At 45.2% G+C, this 22,567-nt stretch overlaps 1 protein-coding gene across 1 annotated transcript; it reads right to left on the bottom strand.

Annotated features, from left to right (window-relative positions):
* Positions 1 to 105: 105 nt before the first annotated feature.
* Positions 106 to 19,627, bottom strand: HK3 (hexokinase 3). Its single transcript, XM_079967120.1, has 17 exons — positions 18,663 to 19,627; positions 16,475 to 16,623; positions 15,012 to 15,131; positions 13,151 to 13,249; positions 12,949 to 13,048; positions 12,356 to 12,539; positions 10,737 to 10,892; positions 9,545 to 9,778; positions 8,473 to 8,777; positions 7,800 to 7,948; positions 7,513 to 7,632; positions 6,734 to 6,829; positions 2,785 to 2,884; positions 2,191 to 2,374; positions 1,949 to 2,104; positions 916 to 1,146; positions 106 to 457 (listed from the first exon to the last, which is right to left on the bottom strand). Exons 1-17 carry the CDS (start codon positions 19,291 to 19,293, stop codon positions 334 to 336), a joined length of 3,138 nt encoding a protein of 1,045 aa, XP_079823246.1. The 5' UTR covers positions 19,294 to 19,627; the 3' UTR covers positions 106 to 333.
* Between the last annotated feature and the right edge of the window lie 2,940 nt (positions 19,628 to 22,567).

Below are 22,567 nucleotides of genomic sequence, written 5' to 3' on the forward strand. Positions count from 1 at the left end.
ATGTCCCAGGTTATTAAGAAGGCACCTCCATTTTAGCACTCTCAGTCTGTGTTATCTTTGGGCTTGGATTGTTGGGGGAAAATATATATAACTTGGAAAACCAAGTGGCAGCAGGAATTTGTTTTATTGTTTTCCTCGCTTGAACATGAATCAGAGATGGTAAAGAGAGCTATAAAGATGGAACACCGCTGCTGACACAACTTGCCTTTCCTGCAGTTTGGCCACAGAGGAGGGTGAAACACATTGCTGTGGGTCAAGGTCTGGGCATTGTAGAGAATGGTTTGGTGTCCTGGTTACTGGGACATCTTTATTCAAGTCAAGTGGATGGTTTGGTTATTTATGGGCCACAGCAGCAATCAGTGCAGCCCCCTTCCCTGAACCATCCTCTGACAGCAAGAACTTGACGTTGCAGTTTGGAGCTATCAGAGCCGTCGTCTTATGAAGCTTTGTTGCAAAGCTGAGAACAGAAAGGGAGCATGTCCGTGAGGAAGAGAAAGCAATGTTCAGCCAGTATCACACCCTCCCCTGGTTACATGGTTCTTGGACATACGTTATTGCAGCTTTCCCCTCTTTCCCTTACCCAAAACAGGGGCAGCATTCAACTTTTCTAGGCAGATGCTGCAGAACCCCATACTCCAAAGAAAACCAGGTACTGCCCATACAGCCTTACTGCAGCTTAGGAAGAACCATCCTTTACCATGCACTGTGTCTCCCAATAAGTACTAAGGTCCTCCAGCCTAGCATGGATCAGTAATGGCTGAGTTTCTCCCCGTGCATCAAAACACAGTTGTTGTCATCTCTGCCCAACCTGGTCTTGCCATCCATTGGGCAACTGAAGTTTCCGTTCCCCTATTGGCACTCTGTTGGGTTGAGGCCTTGCTTGCCCCGCAGTTTAATGAAGCAAAACTGACTCACTAAGGATGCATCTTGTAGAGTGTCCCATCCACGCCAACTGTTATATCCAGCTTTGACGCACGACGGTTCTCTCGGATCTTCTCCACAACTGCAGATATTCCCACTGCACACATCTTAGCGGCACGTGACGACACGGCACGGCACACATCCTTTACCACCAAGGCATCCTCCGTAGATACACTCAACCCATATTCTTCCAGAATGTTACACACGTAATGGTGACCAGGAGTGCTGCTTACAGAACATTATAATCAGCGGTGGAACTGCTTGAGGCACCTATTATATTCAACAAGAGCTGTTGCCCTCTTAGAAGCTAAGCATTTCTAGTCTCTCAGTTTTGCAGATGGGATTCAATCACAAATGGGCAAATTCAGGCTGCACAATTTAACTTGATTTGGCATTCTTGCACAACAAACCAGCTTCAATCCCAAATCAGTTTTGTTTTTGCAATATGGAAAGTGGGAGATTGTCTGGTGCAATGTTGTATAACTTCCCCACGAATAAAAACGGATTTAACCTCCCCACAAACTTTGTGCAAACAAATCATTATGGATGCTGTATAAACAGGTGGTCTGGAAGCAAGCACATTCATCCTGAAAGAACCCATTGTTCCCCAAAGGGTTCATGCGGCAGATCATGAAGGTTTTTACATTCCAAAGGGGGGGGGGGGGAGGGGGATCCAGGCAATGCCAAATTACTGAGAATTCTGCATCAGCAAGACTAAAGCTTGGTGCTCAGAATGTATTATTGAAATAAATACAATATCTAAAAATTGGCTTGCTTTCCATAAAATCATTTAAGTTTGCATGCTTGCAATATAATCTGGGACAAGGGGTACTTGCTTGTCAGAAGGTGATCCAAGCCTAGGTAAGGTGAAGTTAAGAATGAGGGGTGGACAGATGACCAAGTAGGACTTAGAGACACCTTGAACAGGTCTTTTACAGGTAAAGACCAAAAGAAGCCTCAGGAATTTTGATTTCTGCACCAAACCTAAATTCTACATGAAAAGAGAATGTTACGGATACACACTTACTCCTCAACATTTGTTAGGAATTTGGTGGGGAAGATGTTTTTGGTCTTGAGTACTTCTGATGGGCGACCCCTGAAGATGACCTTGCGCATTGTTAGCTCCAGCAGAATATAGCGCACAATCTCGCCCAAGTACATGCCACTGATGAGCTTTTCATACCTTTAGGGGAAATGCAAATGAGTGTCACACAAGGAGACCCTGGAGGCAGCCATCACCCCAGATCACTCCCAGGTACCCGGACTCACCTTTGCTGGCCAGCATTGATGGATTCTGCATCCACTTTCTCATCAAACTGTGTTATGTAGTGCTCGAGGCAGCCATTGTCTCCAAAGGCCCCCCATTCCATATTGATACACATTCTGCCCTCGTCCCCCTCCACAGTGCCCACATTCCTCATCTCCTCCATGTAACAGGCATTGGTACCCGTACCTGAGAGAAAGGGATGGAAATGAATCACTGATGAAAATGGACTGTCATATTTCCCCCTGCTCAGAGCAAGGAAAGTATTGGGATCAAGCCTGGAGGAAGAATCTTCAGCCCACTTGGCGGTCCATTCTAAATTTCAAAATTACAGAGAAAGGCTTACCTGTCAGGGAGCAGCCCAGATTCTGGTTATAGATCCCCCAAAGAAGGTAATAGTTTCAAGAAGAAGAGTGCAGGAGGGCATCCGCTGTTGGAAATATATTCCCTTGGAAAGCACCACATGTATAATCCCCTTGCCCCTAAAAGACAGATCCCGCTCACCTATTCCCAACCACCCTGGGAATTTTATCAAAGGGCAGAGCAGTATACATTTCTAGAAAATAATAATTAAAATAATGCTGCCGCAACCATCTTACCGACGATGAGGCCAATCTCACAGTTGGGGTCCACATAGGCACATGCCATCATGGTTCCTACAGTGTCATTCACTATGGCAACCACATCTATATCAATGTCCTGGGAAGAGAAAGGGAGGGAGAGACAGAGAGCAGCAAGATGTGTTACCAGGCAACACGATTCCCTATCACCACAGTAACCAGCAGAGACCCATAGGCCCTGTCGCTTGGGAAATAGGCCCCCTCTCCCTGCCCCCCCCCTTCTGAAGGCCCCTGGGGGCATCAACCTGAAGGGAGCTCTCAAGCTCTGTCACTGTCATCGGGCTGGCTTACCGAATGGTTGCTGTTACACCTTCCACTTTCTCAATGGGCTACATAGCAAGTGACCCATCATCACAGAGTAGACCTAGGGGTGAGGACTGAGAATATGGAGCACCGTAATGCTTTGAACACGCAACACAAACTTCTTGGGCCTGCTTGACATACAAGTTGGTTCGCCTCAGAGTCGTGAGGGGCTCCTTACGCCATATCCAAACTGAGTGAACTCTGCCAGACACATGCCCCATTTCCCAGGTCTGACAAAGAATAGAGGCGAGGCCCTTTTCTACCTGAAGCATGCTCTCACTCGCTCACCGATAAACATGGGAGAGCTGTTGTTAGACTAGAGGCACGCATCACACGTATGCAAGGGAAATAGACATGCGATGGCTGCTTTTCCTTGGGACTGGGGAAAGCAAATGTCTGGAGGCATGCTTGACCATTTGCCTGCGGCTTCTCTGCTTCAAATCGTTGCCTGCAAAGTCATTCCTTCCCAGGGTTCCACATAAGGCAAACCCAGATTTGGTGAGGGAGGCATTTGGAGCAGAGAATTAAGAAGCAAGAATGCGATTAAGCACTCATTCCTCCTCTCCAAAATTACACCCTTTTGAAGATGGATTTCCCTAAGAAAAACAGGTGCCAGGCCTGCCTTGCTTGGATATGCATCGTTAGTACCTACAGTATATGTATAGTATATGCATGGTTGGTACCTAGAGCTAAGGTGAATAAAAAAAAGAGGTTCTATCATTATAAGCTTCAAAATTCTATAGCTTAATAAAAATGGTATCTGTTTGACTAATAACTTCAAAGCTGGCCTACCTGATTTGCCTGATGAGGTATACAAAAGTGCCAGCTTCCACATCAATCTGATAAAAATTGCCAGCATACAGCAAGTTTAAAGCATTGGAAACTGACACTTTGGCCCGCTTTCCCCCAGTTAAGAAAGCATATAATATATATTCTTCCTAATTTTCACAAAAACTACTGAGAGTGGTTATTCTCTTCCAGTATTTAATACCACAATGACCCTATAAAGTAGGTCATGGGGGGGAGGAGTGGATTAGCAATGCATACCAGTGAGATGCATGCCTTGTGTTTAACCAAACTACTAGAAGAGACTACACCCCATAACCACACATATACCCTGTGCTGAAAACCTCTGCCCCCACCCCATGCTGCAAGCCGCCAAATGCCCAAATGAACCACACCCAAGGCCCCTTGTACACATTCTGCCCTAAGCTTGCCACACACTCCACCCAACACAAAAACCCAAGACACACCTCACCCCTTGCACTGAACCCCCCTCAACCCCCCCTCCTGGTCACATACACACCACCTCACACTGAAACCCACCCTATACCGAACCCGCTCCCACACACCCTGCCCCACAGTGAACCCGCCCAGGAGGATTACGAAGAAGAAGACGGCAGTGGTTCTCTTCCATTACTTAACCTCACAGTAACCCAGGGAGATAGATTATGTCTCGAGATAGCAACAGTGGCCATGTGTTTAAGAAGGCTCCTGTCCAAAACGGAGATGTGGGGTGGCGGTTGGGCTATTGGACTGGGTGAAAACAAAGAATGCATTTCACAGGGATATATCATCACAGCCACTATCTCTGGGACAGAAAGGGTATACTTGTCTATATGCAGGTGGAAGTGGTCAGAGTGCTGGCAGAGGGAAAATGAATGCATCGAGAGTTAATTAAGCTGGAACTGATTAGAGGGTGTCCCTTGTTTTGTGACTGGACAAGTCCGGCTCTGGCAGCCATTTTGTGCTGTTGTCTATGAGCTTTTCAGATGTCCAGATGTTCCCATGGGTCCAGAACGGCTAGTTTTTGCCAAGGTCTAGGGGCCAGGAGACAGATGTTAGAGATCTGGGGATGTTTTTGTGAGTGTGAATTAGCCAGTAAATTGCCTAAATGTCATTGTGATTAGGTCATAGGTTATTTTTCCCTGTGGGCTCATCCCTTCAGATCAGTGGAACAGAACTAGAGCTGGCGTTTTTAGGAGTGACAGTACTACTGGCAGTTCAAGATAGCAACGACCCCCCCCCCCACTGTGCAATGAAGTATTATGGCATACAACTTAGGCCCAAGCTATCTGAAAGACTATATTCCCTCAGATGAACCTGCCCAGGTTATGAGAGCTTTGGGGGAGGCCCTTTTCTTGGTCCCACCACCCTCACAGGCATGCGTGATGGGGATGCAGGAGAAGGCCTTCTTGGTGGCTGCTCCCAGACTTTGGAGCTCCCTCACTAGAGAAGTTAGACTAGCTCTCTCCTTGCTGTCCTACTAGCAAGTGAAGATCCTATTCCAACAGGCTTTAAGGAACTGACTGCTTTTAATTAATTGGGGTTTGGGGGTTTTTTTTAATGATGGAGGCAGTTATTTTCTATGTTTTAAGCTGTTCTTATTTTATCTGTAAGCCGCCTAGAGTCCCTGATAGTAGATTTAATAAACCAAGAGGAACAGGGATCAAGGGGGCACATGATCAAGCATATTGCTGCACACATCTTATTCATATTATCAGTTGTATTAAATAAAAGACAGCATTGGACACTTGAGTTGGAAGGACTGCAACTGCTGAACCAAAGTCTCTCTGAAGTAGTTTTGAAAATAATCCACCTGTTTCATAGATTTTAAAGAGGCAACACTAAAAGCTGCATTTTGGCAGTGTGGAGGAGGTGAATGCACTGATTCTGAGTAGGAATGAATTGTTTTCATTCATTTCATGTTATTTCAGTGAATTTGTAGGGCAGTGCCTCTTTCACACAAAAAAATAAAAGAGCCTCCAACAGGGACTTATATAGAACATCATTAGACAATTGAGCTTACAAATCTTAGCCCACACATCTTTTCTATTACAAACTGGTGTTGGGAGGGTGCAATCTGAAGCAAAGTGGCGTGTTGGAAGATGGTGCTTAACCCTTTCCAGGCACTGGTCCAGGCATAAAAGCTCTGTGTCTGAGCATTGTTGTTGTTTGCCCTGGAGATTTCCCAACGAAAACCCGCTCTATAGCACTCAATCAGAGCAAATGTCAGTTTGGGTTTCCTGTAGATTGCTGTGTGCTCTTATTGAACTCTAAAAGATGGGTTTTCATGGGGAAGGCACTGGAGAAAAAAAAGAAGAAGGGGGGGGGAGGATGCTTGAACACAGAGCATTAAAGTGTGGGCCATGCCTAGAAAGAGCAGAGTAACGGTAAGTGTGGATATGCCCTTATTGTAGTGACAATTTTCTTGTAAATTGCTTAGAGATTTTACTACTTTGAACTGGTATATAATTTTTGATAAATGATTTTTAAATAGAATTTTAAAAACCCTCCTCCCCATCAGGATTTGGGCTTGAAAGACCAAGGAGAAGTGTGGGTACTTAGGGGTGAGTTGTACACAAGTGCAACTTGTGTCCTTGAACAACAACTTTGCTGATTATGGGGCACATCTGTTAAAGCATTAGCCTCAGCTTCCAGTTTTCTGGCTTTGTGGAGCTTGAGCCAACATGAGATAGCCTTAACTCTGATTTTAAACCAGCGGGTTTTGTGATAATTTAAAAGCCTTTCATTTTGATAAATCAGATTAAGTCTGAATAGTCCAGCCCAAACTATAATCCCTGGCAAATCTATCCAGAGCTCGTGCCCCATATCCCACACATACCGTTTGACGCTTTACAGCCTCTCTTAGCAACTGCACGACATCTTCTCCCACACAGCCTGTGGCACTGAACCCCTTGGTCCATCTCAGCAAGATGCCCTGTGAAACCAAGAGAAAGAAGGAATTGTGATAAACATGTAGGTGTAACTGGACTGCTTTCTCTGAGCTGCATGCCCTTCACATGTTCATGGATGATTCTACTGTAGCTAAGCTGCAACAGAGAGATGGCAGTAGGAGACATGCAGATAATGCAGGGACCTGCCTCTGCAAAAGTTCTGCAGGTCCTCTAGTTTCTGAGTTTTCTTTAGGCATTGCTCACCCAATCTCAAGTTTATCCTTGCAACAATATGGGCTAGAAACTTGCCAGTGCCGAATTGTGCAGCTTTTCTGCGCTTCCACAGAATTGTAGCATACACACTAGGACAGAGACTGGATCTATTAGAGAGAGATGCCTAACTAGTGGGGGCAGGGGGTTCAACAGGGGTTTTTCGCAATGGACAGCTGAATTTCATAATTTAGAAATCCTACAAGCTGAGCTTTCATTTCAAGTTATTTGTAAATGGTTTGAAAGCTATGTTGTTCTCATAGCGTTTGGAAATTTTTCTCTTTCTATCTTGGGGAACACAAGGTAGTTCAACCCAATTTTTCTCCCTTCCCATCTACCACAAAAATACATTCCCAGCAGGGGGCTCCACTGGCTAACCCAGGTAAGGGAGGCAGCAAAGTCCTAATTCCCAGCATCACCACATGAGCAGCAGATCACTTCCATAGGTGCTTCATACCTTGTCCAGGTTCGTCTGACTGCAGGGAAACGAAAAAGTGAAGCCCAGTGGCAGTGTTCGTCCCACAATGCTATGCTTGCTATGGAAATCATTAATGCATTGAACAATGTGATCAAAGAGCTGCAGGAAAATGGGAGAAAGCATGAGGCCTTATGAGGTAAAGACAACTTTGGAGAGGAAACGCCATCAATAACAGTATCGCCCATCCCCACAGTTGCCAGTGTCACAGCCAGTCTGTAATAGAGGCCAGTTCAACCCAGCCATGTCTTCCCCTTTCTTGCACCTACCTGTATTGCATTACTCTGGGCCACTTCGGGTGGAATTGTGTAAGACTCAGAGACCATGTGTACACCACCCTCTTCTTTGCTTTTCACCTGCACCATAAGCACTCGGAAATTGGTTCCGCCCAGATCCAATGCAAGGAACTCCCCTCTCTCTACAAAATGTATAAGGGACAAGAGCTTGAGTGACATAGACTCTCAACTACAACCCAACACAGTCACTGCAAGGGTCTCCTTCTTTGGCTTCTTTGCCTGAGGCCAACATCATTCCCACCAGTGCTGGCAACTTAAACTATAAAGCCTTGGGAAAGCATCTCACCAGCCCTCTAGAATATTGGTTGTCAACTGAGGGGTCGAGACCCACTGGCACCATACCAATATTTGCTAATAAAATAAAATGCATATTTGTGCTATAGGTGGGTGCAGGATCTGAAAAGGTTGGAGACTCCTGTTGTTACTAGCAGTGGTTATGCTGCACCCTTCTCAGTGAGGTGAACATAAGTAACAATAACAACAGCCCCATATCAATTGAAAGACTTGGGCCCCCCAAAACTCGGAAGGTTTTCTCTGGACCAAACACAACTTCCCTGAGACTTTTTTAAAAGCCCCCTTGAGCTCTTCAAAGCTCTTCCCTCCCAAGATAAAGGCCATTCCCAAGAGGTTGTTCTCTGGCTCTCACCGCTGCCGTCAGGCAAATGGCGGACGTAAGTGGGCAACATGCGGACGGTGGCTGTACTGTGTGTCTCCTTTGACAGACCCTTCTCCATTTCCTGTCTCATCATGGTCCGCAGTGTGTCCATGTCGGACATAGAAAGTCGGAAAGGCGCCAGGACCTGGGCTACTCCTTCCTGTTGGTGTTTGAGCCTCATTGTCGCAGCTGCTACTCTGGCAGCCCCAAAAACACAGCCATGTTCTGATGTGGCAAAGGTGACAGTGCAATCAGGAGCCAGTGATTTCAATGTTTCTTGCAATATCTGACCATACCTGGAGGGAGAGGAAATGTCAGAGACCTTGAAGCAGGGTGACTGGAAGTAACCTTTCTGGCCTTTCTGCACCTCTCCCCTAGCTTACTATGCCTTTGCTCCAAAAGGAATGTGAAAATTTGCTGGATAAATGAGTCTTTGGGTCTGTTTACATTATCCACATTTTCTAAAATGGCTGAACTCCCTGAAGTTAACAGCCTCCTAACTTTGGACATGTAACAGACCCCCTAGCCTGGGAAACCCCAGTAACCAATTTGAGAGATTCAGATGGATGGATGGATCCATTTATCTGAGTAGTATAGATGGGTTACTGTCCTGGAAGGAGCTGTTGTGGCAAGAGAGAGGATAAAATATGCTGCCTACTGAGTTTCTGGCAACAATGAATAGCTAAGCTGACTTAATGGTTCTCTGGGTTGAAGGAAAATATTTGTATATCTGGAAGAAGACACTGGAAGAAATGCTTTCTTGGCCAGTGATTTCAGTCCAGGAGAAAGCTTGCTCCAATAACCTGCTCATGAAAGGAAGTCAGGGAAAATATGATGGTTAGTCCAGTGGTCCATAGGAAAGTGGGATTGGTGGGTTTCTTGGTTTTGATTTAGATGAGGGGCAGCCAATATGATACTCTACAGATGTAGCTGGGCTACAGTTCCCATCATCCTTGATCATCGAGCATGCATATGGCCATTATAGTCCAACAATATCTGGAGGTCATCGCACTGGCTACTCACGACACGAACAAATATTTATATGCCTGGTACAACTCCTTACTGTGGTCGGCTCTTGTACATGTCCCCTTCCACAGCCACAATGATTTTCAGGTGTGGCAGCCCTTGACTGATCCGGATATGAGTAAGAACGGCAGCCAGTCCAGCAGCACAGAGCTTGGCAGAACGGACATAGACCGCTTGGCATATTTGCTGCACGTTGAAACAGTCTTGGTTGCTTGCCACCATTCCCAGGCGGACAAGGAAGTTCTTGGTATTGGCCAGGCCAACTTTTTCACTGCAGTTAAAGCATACATGAGTTAAAGCAGGGTGGCAGCAGCAAGAGGCATGAGGGAGACTCTGGTTAACTGTTAATTGATCTCAGCAAAGAATAATATTGATTCCAAATTGAAATCACTGAACTCTCCATCTATAATGAACTAGCACATGTGTGTGTGTGTGTGTGTGTGTGTGTGTGTGTGTGTGTGTGTTTAGTTTTGTTTCTACCCATGCTGACTTTTTAGAGACGGACACAAGAACTGTAACAAGATAAATATTTCAGAAAGTGGACGTTGTTAACATCTCGTTGATATTTAAGGTTTTGTTTTTAATGTCTGTTACTTGTTTATGCTTTGTTTTATTTTCTTCTTTTATCTGCACTGCTGTACAGGCCCTTCTTACAGCCGAAAAGCATTATAAAAATTGTTTACAAATAAAATAATACCACAAGGGCCATAGCTCAGTAGTATAGCCCTTGTTTTGTATGCAGAAGGGGGCAGGCAGCATGGGAATGCATCTGTTGGTGCTGAATAACGCAGAGTATTAAATGATTGTACTGGGGGAACAAACAGTGACATGTCACATTTACCAGTTCTGATTCTTAGCCTTGTGACACCTTTGCTATTCCCTCTTCCTACCTGATGAGAGATATACTTAATGAATGGCCCACTATAGACACTTTTCTTTAAAGCCTTCTTCTTTTAAGACATCTTACTTGAACAAATATCTCTGGCAGTGTACCTCTGGGTCATCCTACGGTGTATTTAAATGTGCAAGTTGATTCAGTCATTCATTCATTCACCTGCTTCAGTGTTGTTGTTTTTTATGGGCTACAGATGTAATTATTGATGTGGGTCCATTCCTCTTGGCTGTTTTTCTAGGGCTAGGCTAACAAGGCATGCCAAGACACACCCTGCTGCTACTGAGGATATCAGGTTGACCAGGTCTCCCAAGACGCGTTTGAGGAACTCACTTACTCTATGATGTCCACAACATCTTGGAGCTCCATTTTTCCCTTGGTAAGCAGGGTGGGAGTCAGGACACCGCTGAAGATATCACCTTTCTCAGCCAAAGTAGCCAAAGTAACACGGATAGTATCACACAGATATATGCTACTGACCATCTTCTCAAACCTGCCAGTGAGAAGAAAGAAGAAAATCAGTGCAGAAAGAGAAGGAATTGAAGTGAAAGGGTGGTTGGCAGATTACTGGTCAAGTCACCCTGTCTATAGGAGAAGTCTTGGCCATTTCTTACAACATTTGCTGCTAAGACAGACAATATCATAGGTTGCTTGTTTGTAGACCACCTGTTCTATAGGGTATTCATGCTGACAGCCCAAAGTTCACATAAGGTTACACAATGTCAGCATTCATTCAGGACTTATACAGGAATGACCATTCCCAGTGGCTTCATGTCACCCTAATCTCTGAGCAGAGCACGATTCCAAAGGTACCAAGTTTGCTGATCAGGGTCTGTGTTTCCTTTCAGACAACAAGGCACAGCAGAGATGGTGTTTTCTTTATGATATATGGCTTGCTTACACATATATGTAACCTGAACCTGGGATGGAAGGGCTTCAAGCATTACTCTCCAAGCGGGTTCCATTTCCTCCATGGCTGCCACCTTAGATTCAATCTGTCAACCCACATTGCTCTGACTCCCCACCTTCTCCAGCTTGCAAACACAACCATTTTTCCTCCAGCCTACACCACGCAAACTGCAATCCTCCAACAACTGCTTGCCTTCCTTGACTTTGTATTTCTAACTAATTCTGAGTTGAGAGCAAGGGGGCTTCACCCATTTCCCAGCTGGCACAGTCTTAGCTTTGCTGATTGATTTCTTAATGGGTCACCCTTCACTTTTTGCTCTTTCAATGGCCCATCTCTCCAGTGGTGTCCAAACTTTTTCAAAGAGGGCCAGATTTGATGAAGTGAAGGGCCATGGGTGCCGACCAAAGGGCCGACCAAAGTTGTTGACCTTTTAAAGGTATAAACTGCCACAGCAGGCCAGATTAGGCCCCCGAAATGGACTTTGGACATGCCTGCTCCAGACGATTACTTCATCAGGAAGCCAGCCTGCCTTATATTTTAACATGCTAAATTCAGCACCTGACACCCAGGAATTAGAAGGGGAGTCTAGGCACCCCACAAATGTATGACAATGTTAAATAGCATTGGGGATATAACTGTGTCCTGAAGCACCCCATGGTGTAACCACTAGGGGGCTGAAAAGCACTCTCCCAGTGCTCCTCTCTGGACCCAGTACTGTAAATAGAACTGGAACCAAGGTAGCACAGGGCTCCCAATTCCCATTCCATGGAGTCGGTGGTCAATGGTATCGAAAGCCACAGTCAGATTGAGATGCAGGAGCGAGGTGACCCTCCCCTTGTCCTGCTCTTCGTGAAGGTCATCCATCAGGTGACTGAACAAAGATGGGTACTGAACAACTGCAAACACAAATTTGGAGTTTGATTATGCAGAAAATGTGTTTTTGGACACGGAGCACGACTAACCTTGATTATTCCAGTGAATCCCGGGCATCAGTAACCAATGACTCATTTTTTAAACAGATTGTTACTTCCTTTACTGTGACTCACTTGTTTTTGCCTCGGTCCATGGACTGCTTATCCATTTGCAGGTCAAACTCTGTCGTTATGTCATTCAACTCGCCCAGCTTCCCAAAAGAGCTCCATTCGGTGTTGATACACATGCATCCAGCACCATGCTCCAAGCCTGCTATATGCTGCAACTCCTCCACATAACCGCAGTTAGTGCCAGCATCTACCATATGCAGGAAGGCAGGACACAGGGAGAGAAGCTCAAAACAGGAGAAACAGCATTTTAATAAAGCCTCCGGCCGCACGGCAATGAGAAAGTGCAACTGTCCTGCAACTGTCCATCTATATGCCAGTATCCTAACTCTCACAATAGTTAGGGCCTGCCATTTTGATGAAATGCAACATCTTCCTAGAATGTGTGCTTAGAATCCAGCTCCCTAATTCTTAATCACCAGGGAATTGGTTTCTAGCCCTGTGATGTGGCTACATACTATGCTGAGATTCTTCCAATCTAGGAAGAATAGCCAGTTTCTTGGCACCCCTGCCCCCCACATCTACTATAAGGCATACGCAAGCCTTCCAGCTCAACAGCTTGCTAGCAAGTCGCCAGCACCATGCAAGGTTTTGCTTACCTATCACCAGCCCAACCTCACATGGCTCTTTCTCAGAATGGCAGCTCAACAAGGTTCCCACAGAGTCGTTTATTACAGCAATGACCTCAATCTGGTAGTTCTGGAGAGAAAAAGATTAAAGCGACTCTCTCATTTTCTCACCAGAAGCACACCCCCCCCCCATGCATGCTTCAGTCACAGCTGACGCAGCCGCTGTCCTCACCTTGCAAGTCTGGTTAAGAGCTGTTTGGAGCAGTTGTGCCACATCATGCCCCTCCACACCTGGCCACCGGCAATCCTTGCTCCATCTGATCAGCTTACACTAAGGGAAAACCAAGCAGGAAGGCCACTGAGAAACTTCAACAAACCACTGAGAAACCCAGCCTTGCTTCCTACAAGCAAAGTATTCAAGCAAGAGGACCAACGGGGTTATTCATGAAAACATGTCCTGTGATCTTTGAAAAGTAGAAGAATCCAAATCTGAGAATGACTTTGACAATTCATTTACTCTATATATTCATTCAGTAACAAGCTCTATATTGGTTTAATCAGCTGCCACCAGTTTTGTATTTGGATAATGGGTTTGTGTATTTTCTAAAGAGCTGTGTTATGTTTTATTCTTTTTATGTGGGCTGCCTTGGGAGGATTTTCCCTCCGAGGCAGCGTGCAAGTTCTGAAATAAATGAATAAAACAAATAGTGCAAAATCAGTATGCTGATGACACCCAGCTCTATCTCTCTGTTCCATTTGAATTTGGAGAGGCAGGACAGGTGCTGGGCCAGTTTGGAGTTGGCAGCGAACTGGATGTGGGCCAATAAATTGAAAATGAATCCAGACAAGACCAAGGTGCTGTTTCTTCCAGGTTATTGAGATCTGGATGTGGGAACACAGCCTGTTCTGGATGGGGATGCACTCTCCCTAAAGGAGCTGGTACTTTGCCTGGAGGTGCTCCTGGACTCAGCACCACCAAAGGAGGACCAGGTGGCTTCAGTGGCAAGAAGCACCTATTTTCAGCTCTGGCTTGTTTGCCAGCTAGTCCTTCCTGGACAAGGAAAATGTGGCCACAGTTACGTGTGTTCCGGTAATTTCCACCCACCCAGGTGGACTACTGCGATGTACTGTGCATGCGGCTTCCCCTGAAGGTGGCCCAGAAGCTGAAACTGCTGGAGAATGTGGCGGCCTTGCTACTGACAGGTATCACTGGCCAGATGCACATTTTATCAGTTTTGAAAGATCTGCAGTGATAGCCAGTTTGCTTCCAGGCTCAATTCAATGTGCTTCTGTTAACACAGAAAACCCTAAATTACTTGGGTCCCAGATATCTGATGGAGTGCTTCTTCCAATGTCAGTCTGCATGAGCATTAATATTTGCAGGGGAGACTCTAGTCATGCTGCTGTTATGGAATGTGGTTTGAGAATAAGTGGTGAGCAGAAGGACCTTTCCAGTGGCAGCCCCTAGGCTTTAAGAATGTGCACCCTTCAGAGGAGCATATTGCCCAGATACTGTACAACAGCAGTGAGGAACTCAATCTGGCCCATGAGTCAGTTTTCCCCAAACCCAGTGCCGGAATTAAGTATAAATTAAATAAGCTATAGCTTAGGGCCCCCCAAAAAATTAAAGGGGAAAAAATATATACATTTCCAAAATATGAGATAAAAAACAAATAAAATAAAAGCTACATACAGCAACAGTATTTTGGCTCCTATCATGTAAGTAATGGACCCCGCCTGCTAGCCTGCTCCCTAAAATATCACATATAAAGGGCCCCATTACCTTCAGTAGCATAGGGCCACATCAAACCTAAATCCGGCCCTGCCCAAACCACGCCCATATGCTGCACCCTTGACATCATGTTATGTCAGGTGTGGGGCACATAAAGACATGACTGCAAAGGGGAAATGGGGAGTCTTAAAGTGCATTCCTGACCATTCCTTGGCAAACAAAGCTTGTTCTCAATGCCGGCCAGCCGAGTGAAGTGGGTCAGGAAAGTGGGTACAAGATCATAGCTTTAAAGTTCCGTTTGGATTTCCTTCCTATCTCCAGTCTCCCGTACTGTCTGCTGCTGGGCCAACAAAGTATTCACCTGGTTCAGTGCAATATGTTCACAAGCAAAGGGAAAACAGAAGCACAGCAGCAAATTTTTGGTGTTGAGGCTAAGTCCATCCAAAAACGTGGCCACACATTTTGCAAGGAATTCAAAAAGCTGGAAAAGAAAGCACAGTATTATGAGTACGGTACATTCCACTCACCTCAGGGCACGATGCCAACAAATGATGACAGCAAATATTTGCTAGCAGTGTAGAACCTGAAATTTCACCAGTAGTGTGATCTCACCAAATCACCCAGTAGGGTTTTTTTATCAACCTCTTACCAATATATTATTATTATTATTATTATTATTATTATTATTATTATTATTATTAAAAAACAAATGTACACAAGATAGAAACAAATATTTTTAAAAGGGAATGGCTCTGACGATGCTTAAGCAGTATAACTGAAACCAGCATCAAGACAGGTTCTGCTAGATACACCCAGAATCTGACTCAGTATAATGCAGGTTCCAATGTACGTGGCAAAATCTGTCTTTTTCCTATGGGGACAAATATCTGTTTTGGGTAGGGAATTTAATTCAGAAAAAATATATTTGCGGGGAGAAGGGTTAATCTGCCCATTAACCAGTATCACAGCCACAATATGATGGGGCGGCGGCTTGTAGCTACTTTCCGTATTTAAATGCAGGAGATACTGTTAACTGCCAAGGTTAGGGAAATTGTAGGGGAAATTAATAAGGTAAAGGATCTAGAGCAGGAAGAATAAGAAAGAGCAGGAGGAAAAATAGAGGAGAGGAATCAGAATACATGTTAGCCCCTCACTGTATTCAGTGGGGCTGATTCCTGTGTGTGTGTAAGATGGTAGCTGAAGGGCCCCAGGATGAATAAGCCAATTTTAAGGAGCCAAACAGCTGATAGGCTACAGGGAGGAAAGGCGCTCTCAGGGCATTGGGCAGAGAAGAGTGCCAGAAGAGTAAAATGATCAAGGAGGGGCAGGGTGAGATGAAAGAGCAGCTAAGTGGGAGAATGAGAAAGAAAACATCTGAAAATCAATACAATAATTTTAAATTCAAGACAAACGAAGAAGCTGGTGAAGAGAGCAGAAGGTGCATTCATGATTATTTGTGCTCATGATGGTAACTGGTTGGATATACTGCTTCATTTCCAGTCAGTGCATGTCCCATAGCTTTCCATTGTCATCCTGTAATTCGTCATATAACAAATGTTTCAGTTTTGGTTTGTCTTGCTTTTGTTATGTTATAGCTCAAGAAAGTGCCCTCCCAGGTGGCAACAATGCAGTAACAGTGCAGTAACAGTGCAGAGCAACTAGCAAAGGGGTATGGTGTGCAGACTGTCCAGTTTCAATCCAGCACTAATGCATTGCTATTCCATCAAAGACATACTGCAGAAGACATCAGCAACCCAACCCAACCCATAATAACAAGCAAAATGAATTAAGTAAGCTGAAGAACTCAAGACAGAGGAATGATACCTGCTCCCCACTGCCGTTGGCAATATTCTCAGTAATGGGAAAGTCCTTTTTCTTCATCACCACAGGCTCATCCTTGCGATCTGATAGTTGCAAGAGCATGATCTTCACTTGATCCTTCTTCATTTCTAAACCCAAAAAATCCCCCGTCTCTGAAAAATAGATGTGAACATTAGGATATATAGTGATCAAGACTGCCCATGTCTCATTCATATGGTTGCCATATAAATTCTTTTTAAATTGCTATGAGGGGGGGAGAGCTGGAACTGAGGTGGGGGGTGTCTATCACCAGGACTGTTTGTTTGTTTGTTTGTTTAGCTCAGTTTGCTGCTAATCAATGGACAATCTTAAATTAGAATGTGAATTATTATATAGTCAATAAACACTGATAGATTATTTTCCATGAGGGAGAGGAAGCAACTGTCCAGGGTTTCAGTGGCACACAATAACAAATACAAAATGCAGTAGGCCAATCATCACTTAGGTTCATGATCATCATATGTGACTAGGTGCTGAACGGTGATAGTAATTCAGAGTCACCAGGCTCCATGCATAGGTTTAGAAACTAAAACCAGCTCAGTTGGTTAGAGTGCGGTGTTACTGGTGCTAATAACATCAAGGTTGCAGGTTCGATCCCTGTATGGGACAGCTGCACATTCCTGCTTTGCAGGGGATTGGACTAGATGAATCTCAGGGTCCCTTCCAACTCTGCAGTTCTATGATTCTATAATTCTGTTAAATTATGATTTTATAATTCTTAGCTAGTCTGTGGAAGTGATTTCAACCTAGCTGTTTCTGCTGTTGATGCAAAGGCAGGAGCTGTCACTGCATAACACATTATTATTACGATTATTATTACTATTTATATCTCACCTTTCCTCCCAAAGAGCTGGTAGTAGCACTGTACTTTAGAGGGTATCTATGTGTTTTTAAGGATTCTACTGAGTTTCTACTACAACACAGTTCTGCCCCTGAACAAGAAGGGTCATAGCTTAGTGGGAAAGCACCTGTGTTGCATGCAGGGGGTCTCAGGTTCAGTTCCCGGTATTTGCAGGTAGGGTTGGGAGAGTAGGTTCCTTGTCTGAAGCCCTGGACAGCTGCTGCCAGAAAATGTAGACAATACTGAGCTAGATGGACCAATGGGTCTGACTCAATGGTCCAAGAAATGTACAAAGGTGGCAGGTGTTGCTTGGCAATCTGTGCTCAACAAGACCGCAGTTGTATGTGTTAGCCTACCAAGCCTCACAACCCTAAGCAGAACCCAAGGCCTTCATCCTCACTCAGATGACTGCCTGCTGTATCATTCTGCAGGCCACCTCTCAGCCAACACCAGCATTGTTACCACCAAGCTAGACAGGCAAACTGTGGACAGATGCAGATTACTAGATTCTGGGTCATTCTTGCACATGCTAGACAAACCAGGAAATCGCTCCTTCGCAAGGCTCTGTGCATGATATAATAGCATTTCATCTTTCTCTTTGTCCCCCCTCCCAAATATGTGCATCCCTGTGTACTCTCAGAGATTCACAAGCCAGTACTTGGAAGTTTTGAAGCCAAATGTGGCAATCAGGAAGCCAGGATGTTGTGGAAAATAATGTGGAGCAGGAACAAAAGTGTGGAAAGGAATGGTATTCAAAGTACAGCTACATGGGCTGTTTAAAAAATTGGCAACCCAGTGCAAGGTGTAAAGGAGTCTGGAGTCAGCCACTGGTTTTCAACTGGTAGGTCAACTCAGGACCCACTCAGAACCCCTAATCCAAGGTGGACCACAACAGCAGCACTATCACCAGTGGGTGATATATTGGGCGGAAATTAAGAAATGGGCTCCTCAAATGCATGCTTGGGTTAAAAGTAAGTCCTAGGTCTGAAAAGGTTGAAGACTATGGGTCTAGACTAGGTCTCCAGCTGTTTTTGGACTCCAAATCCCATCATCCCTAGCTAGCTGGATGGTGGGAATTGTATTCCTAAAACAACTGGAGACCCGAGTTTGGGAAACACTGGTCTAGACCAGTGTTTCCCAACCTTGGGCCTCCAGCTGTTTTTGAACTACAATTCCCATCATTCCTGACCACTGGTCCTGCTAGCTAGGGATGATGGGAGTTGTAGTCCAAAAACAGCTGGAGGCCCAAGGTTGGGAAACACTGGTCTAGACAACAGTTCAGGCAAACTGCCAAAAAGAAAGCACACTTACCAGTGCCATCAGTCAAGGTACAAACGTAAGAAGGCAGCATGGGTAAAGGGAGGCCATCTTTAACCTTCTCCTTGAGGCCACTCTGCATGGCTGAATACACAGAATCCCTCACATGTTGAAGCTGCTCCTTGGGTAGATGAAAGGCCTGTATATGTTTCTGGATCTGGTCAGAAACAGGAGCGTTTTTAGAGGGAGCACGGTGGGGAAGCAGTTTGTGATCTTCCCTGCCCTCAGTACTGGACGTGCCCACAAACGAACTTCTCTTTAACCTGGGAACAAAATTCATCTCCCTGGAGCTTTGTGGTGAAGGTGAAGCTGTAGGTGCAGGTGTACGTGATTGTGAAAAGGTGACAGCTAAAAAAGAGGACTCGCTGGCATCAGAGTCCCGCTGCTTGGGAAGAGGGGGAAAGCCTGAATTATGTCTGGAGTTGAAGGAACTAGGTCCTGAATTAAGAGCGAAAAATGTGTTGGAGGCTGAGCTGGAATCCAGCGAGGAATTTACCACTAAGGAAAACCTATGACGGTCCTCGGAAGCTGGATTGGGACCTGACATGGAATTTAGCAGAAACGAAACTTTAGAACACAGATCGTCATCACTGTCTCTCCGACTGGCTCGGCCCCGGTCAGACATGGTGTCATCGGTGACAAAAAGCCCTCGTCTGTCAAGTCAGCAAAGGGCGGAAAGCGTGAGGGGGGAGCGGGGGCGAGGCAGGCCAGCATGTGGGGCTGGGAGTTGAGTCCGGCTCAGGGTGGGGCGCAGAGTGAGGCCGAATGTGAGCGGGCCAGTTTTGAAGCTGCGCAAGCGAGGCATGAACAGACACACGAGGCAGGGTGCAGGAGGGAGAGGTGAAGTAGAAAGAAAGCAGAGTGGGAGGGAGGGAGGGTGGCAGAGGAGGAAAGGAGAGAGAGAAAGGAGAGGAGGGCTTGGAGCAGGAGGCAGTTGGAAGATTCCTCAAGCGAGAGAGTGGAATGGAAGCGGGGGGGGGGGGGAGTAGAATGTGGGGCCACAGAGTTATAAAAAGGGCAGAGGAGACCATATAATTGTCTGCATAGGCCGTTTCATGGTTCATACTGAAAAGCCGTTTTTTTAAATAGCCTCTGGAGCTGAGGGCTGGGGAGGAGAGTCCCCTGAGGGGATTTTAACCTTGCTGTGACTAGACCCCCAGCAGTGCCCACCTCCAAATAAAAGACAGCTGTGGAATTCACACACTTTCTACACTTTCTATCTTGTAGGAAGACGTTTCTTTCTTTCATTCGTTTTCTCCACCATTGAAAAAATAGCCTTGCCAATGGAAATTCCAATGCGAGTGCAGACTTTTGTCCCAATTGGTTGGTGGGGCAGAGACTAGGGACAGGGGAGCAATTTTCAGTTTGCATTTAAAGCCAGGTTTATCAAAGTTGCGCTTTCCAAAGCAATATGAGGACTGAAACATAGCTATCCTTCAAGCTTCACACTCATCTGAAGTTTGTGATGCAGTTCTCCAGTCAAAAACGTTCACAAAAATGCATATGTTAGGGGAAAGGGTGCATAAAAAGGAATTTATATACAAAAATAACATACAAAAATAGATTCCATTAGGGGAAAATGCTTGTTAAAATGTGTACACCAGTCAAAAATGCATATAGAAATGTATTTGTTAGGAGAAATTCGCACTAGAATGCTGAAGAATTTTCGTGGGGGTTTTCCCTTTAAAACAACAACAACAAAAAACTTCACAAACTGATGCTGAAATGTGGAGATTGGAGTTTATGATTTGAAAAACAAGAAACAGAGAGAACCAAAATTGACAGATTCTTCCATTCCAAACTATGTCAGCCTTTCACTGAGGTTCACTTTGGATATCACAGGTTGAGGATCAAGATTGAGACTAAGCCTGCTTCCAGACTGTCACCATTTTGTTCCAGTGCATTCCAAAACTTTAGGCTTGCAGTATTAAAGCAGATTAAATAGTTCTGTCACAGACCACTTTTAACAATCCCTGTTTCCCCTTAGTGCAGCCCGCTCTACCATTACAGTAGCAACATCCTAAGTGCAGACCTTACTGAGCGTGAAACAGTCTGCTTCAGGAGGCAGGAGGTGGGCTTTTCACCACTGGAGGCCTATAAGCAGAGTTTCCCATCCCTCAGGTGAAATGCGACTTAGCATCAAGTGGGGAATGTGCTTACTGAATGAGGTCTGATTGTGCAACAAGATTTTCACCTCCTCTCCTCTCTCTGCACACGCCCTAAACTCATAGCTGTCAACTTTTCCCTTTTCTTGCGAGGAATCCTATTTGGAATAAGGGAAATGCCCTTAAAAAAGGGAAAATGTTGACAGCTATGCCTAAACCTGCCCTGGGGTGTTCTTCAAATCCACCAGAACAGATTTAGGAGGCATAGGGAGGAGGAATGGGGGGAGGTCGTGTTGCACAAGAAGACCTTGTACCAGAGCATGCAACAACTTAGTTGAACGCTGCCCAAAGCAACAAGCCCAAATTTATGGCAGCTTTGAGAACAATGACAGAACAGCTAACCAAACAGGTCCATGCTTTTATTACCAATTGATTGGCAGCTAGAGAGACGTGCTCTTACCTTAGACTCATTGCACTGGCTTCGCATAAGAGCTGCTTCCAGGAGCTTTTCCCGCTCAGAGTTCATTAGAACTGAGCACCTGGCAAGATACACTGTAAGGAGACAATGGACTGGGTTGAATTCTGCATATGCTTTGCATGCAGACAATCTCAGATTCAATCTCCAAGTAGGAATGGGAAAGGTTGAAGCCTTGCGTGGTCTAGAACTGTTCTTGGCTTCCTGCTTGTGGTTCATCTGTCTATGAGTCCAGGTTCGCCTGTCATGACCAGCCAGACTCTGATTTTTTTCAAGTTTGTTTCCTCTCCCATGGGGGATGAGTAAAATGTGCTTTAAAGAAACCACGGTTTAATGTTGTGCGCAGACCACTTTATTGCCAGTGTAGTAGACAATACTGCTAGATGGACTAATGTCTGATTAACCCAGCAGATGGCAGATTCTTCTGTGCTTCCTAGTCATCCTACCAATTCTAGATGCTGGTATCCATTTCGAACAGCTCGACAAGAGCCTTGTAAACGAGTGATTGTGTTGGTTTTGCTGCAATTGCATAATAGCATGACTACATCTGGAAGTTATTCCAGTTGCTTGAGTCAAGGGCCTGTTGCAATAATAACATTTTTAATTTTTAGAGATGCAAGTTAAGGCTAATTGTCCAAGTTCTGGTCACAAAAGAGCCATGGCAGGTCTGTGTGGAGCTGTGCCATTTTGATATATGTTCACCCTTACCCGTATAGGATGCCTGATGGTAGCCAATAGTACCCTAGCTGAGATCATTTTCAAGGATGGCCACTGGTGTCAGCCAAGATCTCATCCCTATGACTTGCACTCAGCAGGAGTGCAAAACTTCGCACCTGAATGAAGCACATGGTAGTTGCAATTATCCGCTGCTCCACCAACACACTGCAATTAGAAGCAAATGCAAAACACAGCTAGACAGAGTCACGCTGCTATGCATACCTTAGGATATAGATAATGCACAGTGAGGCAGAATTATCTGGCCACACTATTGCTGGGTGATCTGGCTCATTAAAGACAGTTATGAGGTGGCTTTCTACCATAACCAGCCAATTATTAGAAGGGATGAGATGTAAACCGAGCTGCAAGGACGTGAGTCTCTCTGTGACCCAGTTCACACATAATGTTAAGCGAAACCATGGCTAAGCATGAATGCACAAACGTTTCCCAATCAAAGATAGCTGAAGTGGGACCCATCAGGCAACACTGTTCTTTCCTGATGAACCACAACAATCCAGAAAGCTGAGCGTATCATTGGTTGCCAGTGCGGCTATCGTGAAGACTGAGAAACTCACGAACAGTGGCCAGTATCCAACTAAACC

This window comes from Podarcis cretensis (genome assembly GCF_951804945.1).
Source record: "Podarcis cretensis genome assembly, chromosome: 2".
Taxonomy (NCBI): Eukaryota; Metazoa; Chordata; class Lepidosauria; order Squamata; family Lacertidae; genus Podarcis; species Podarcis cretensis.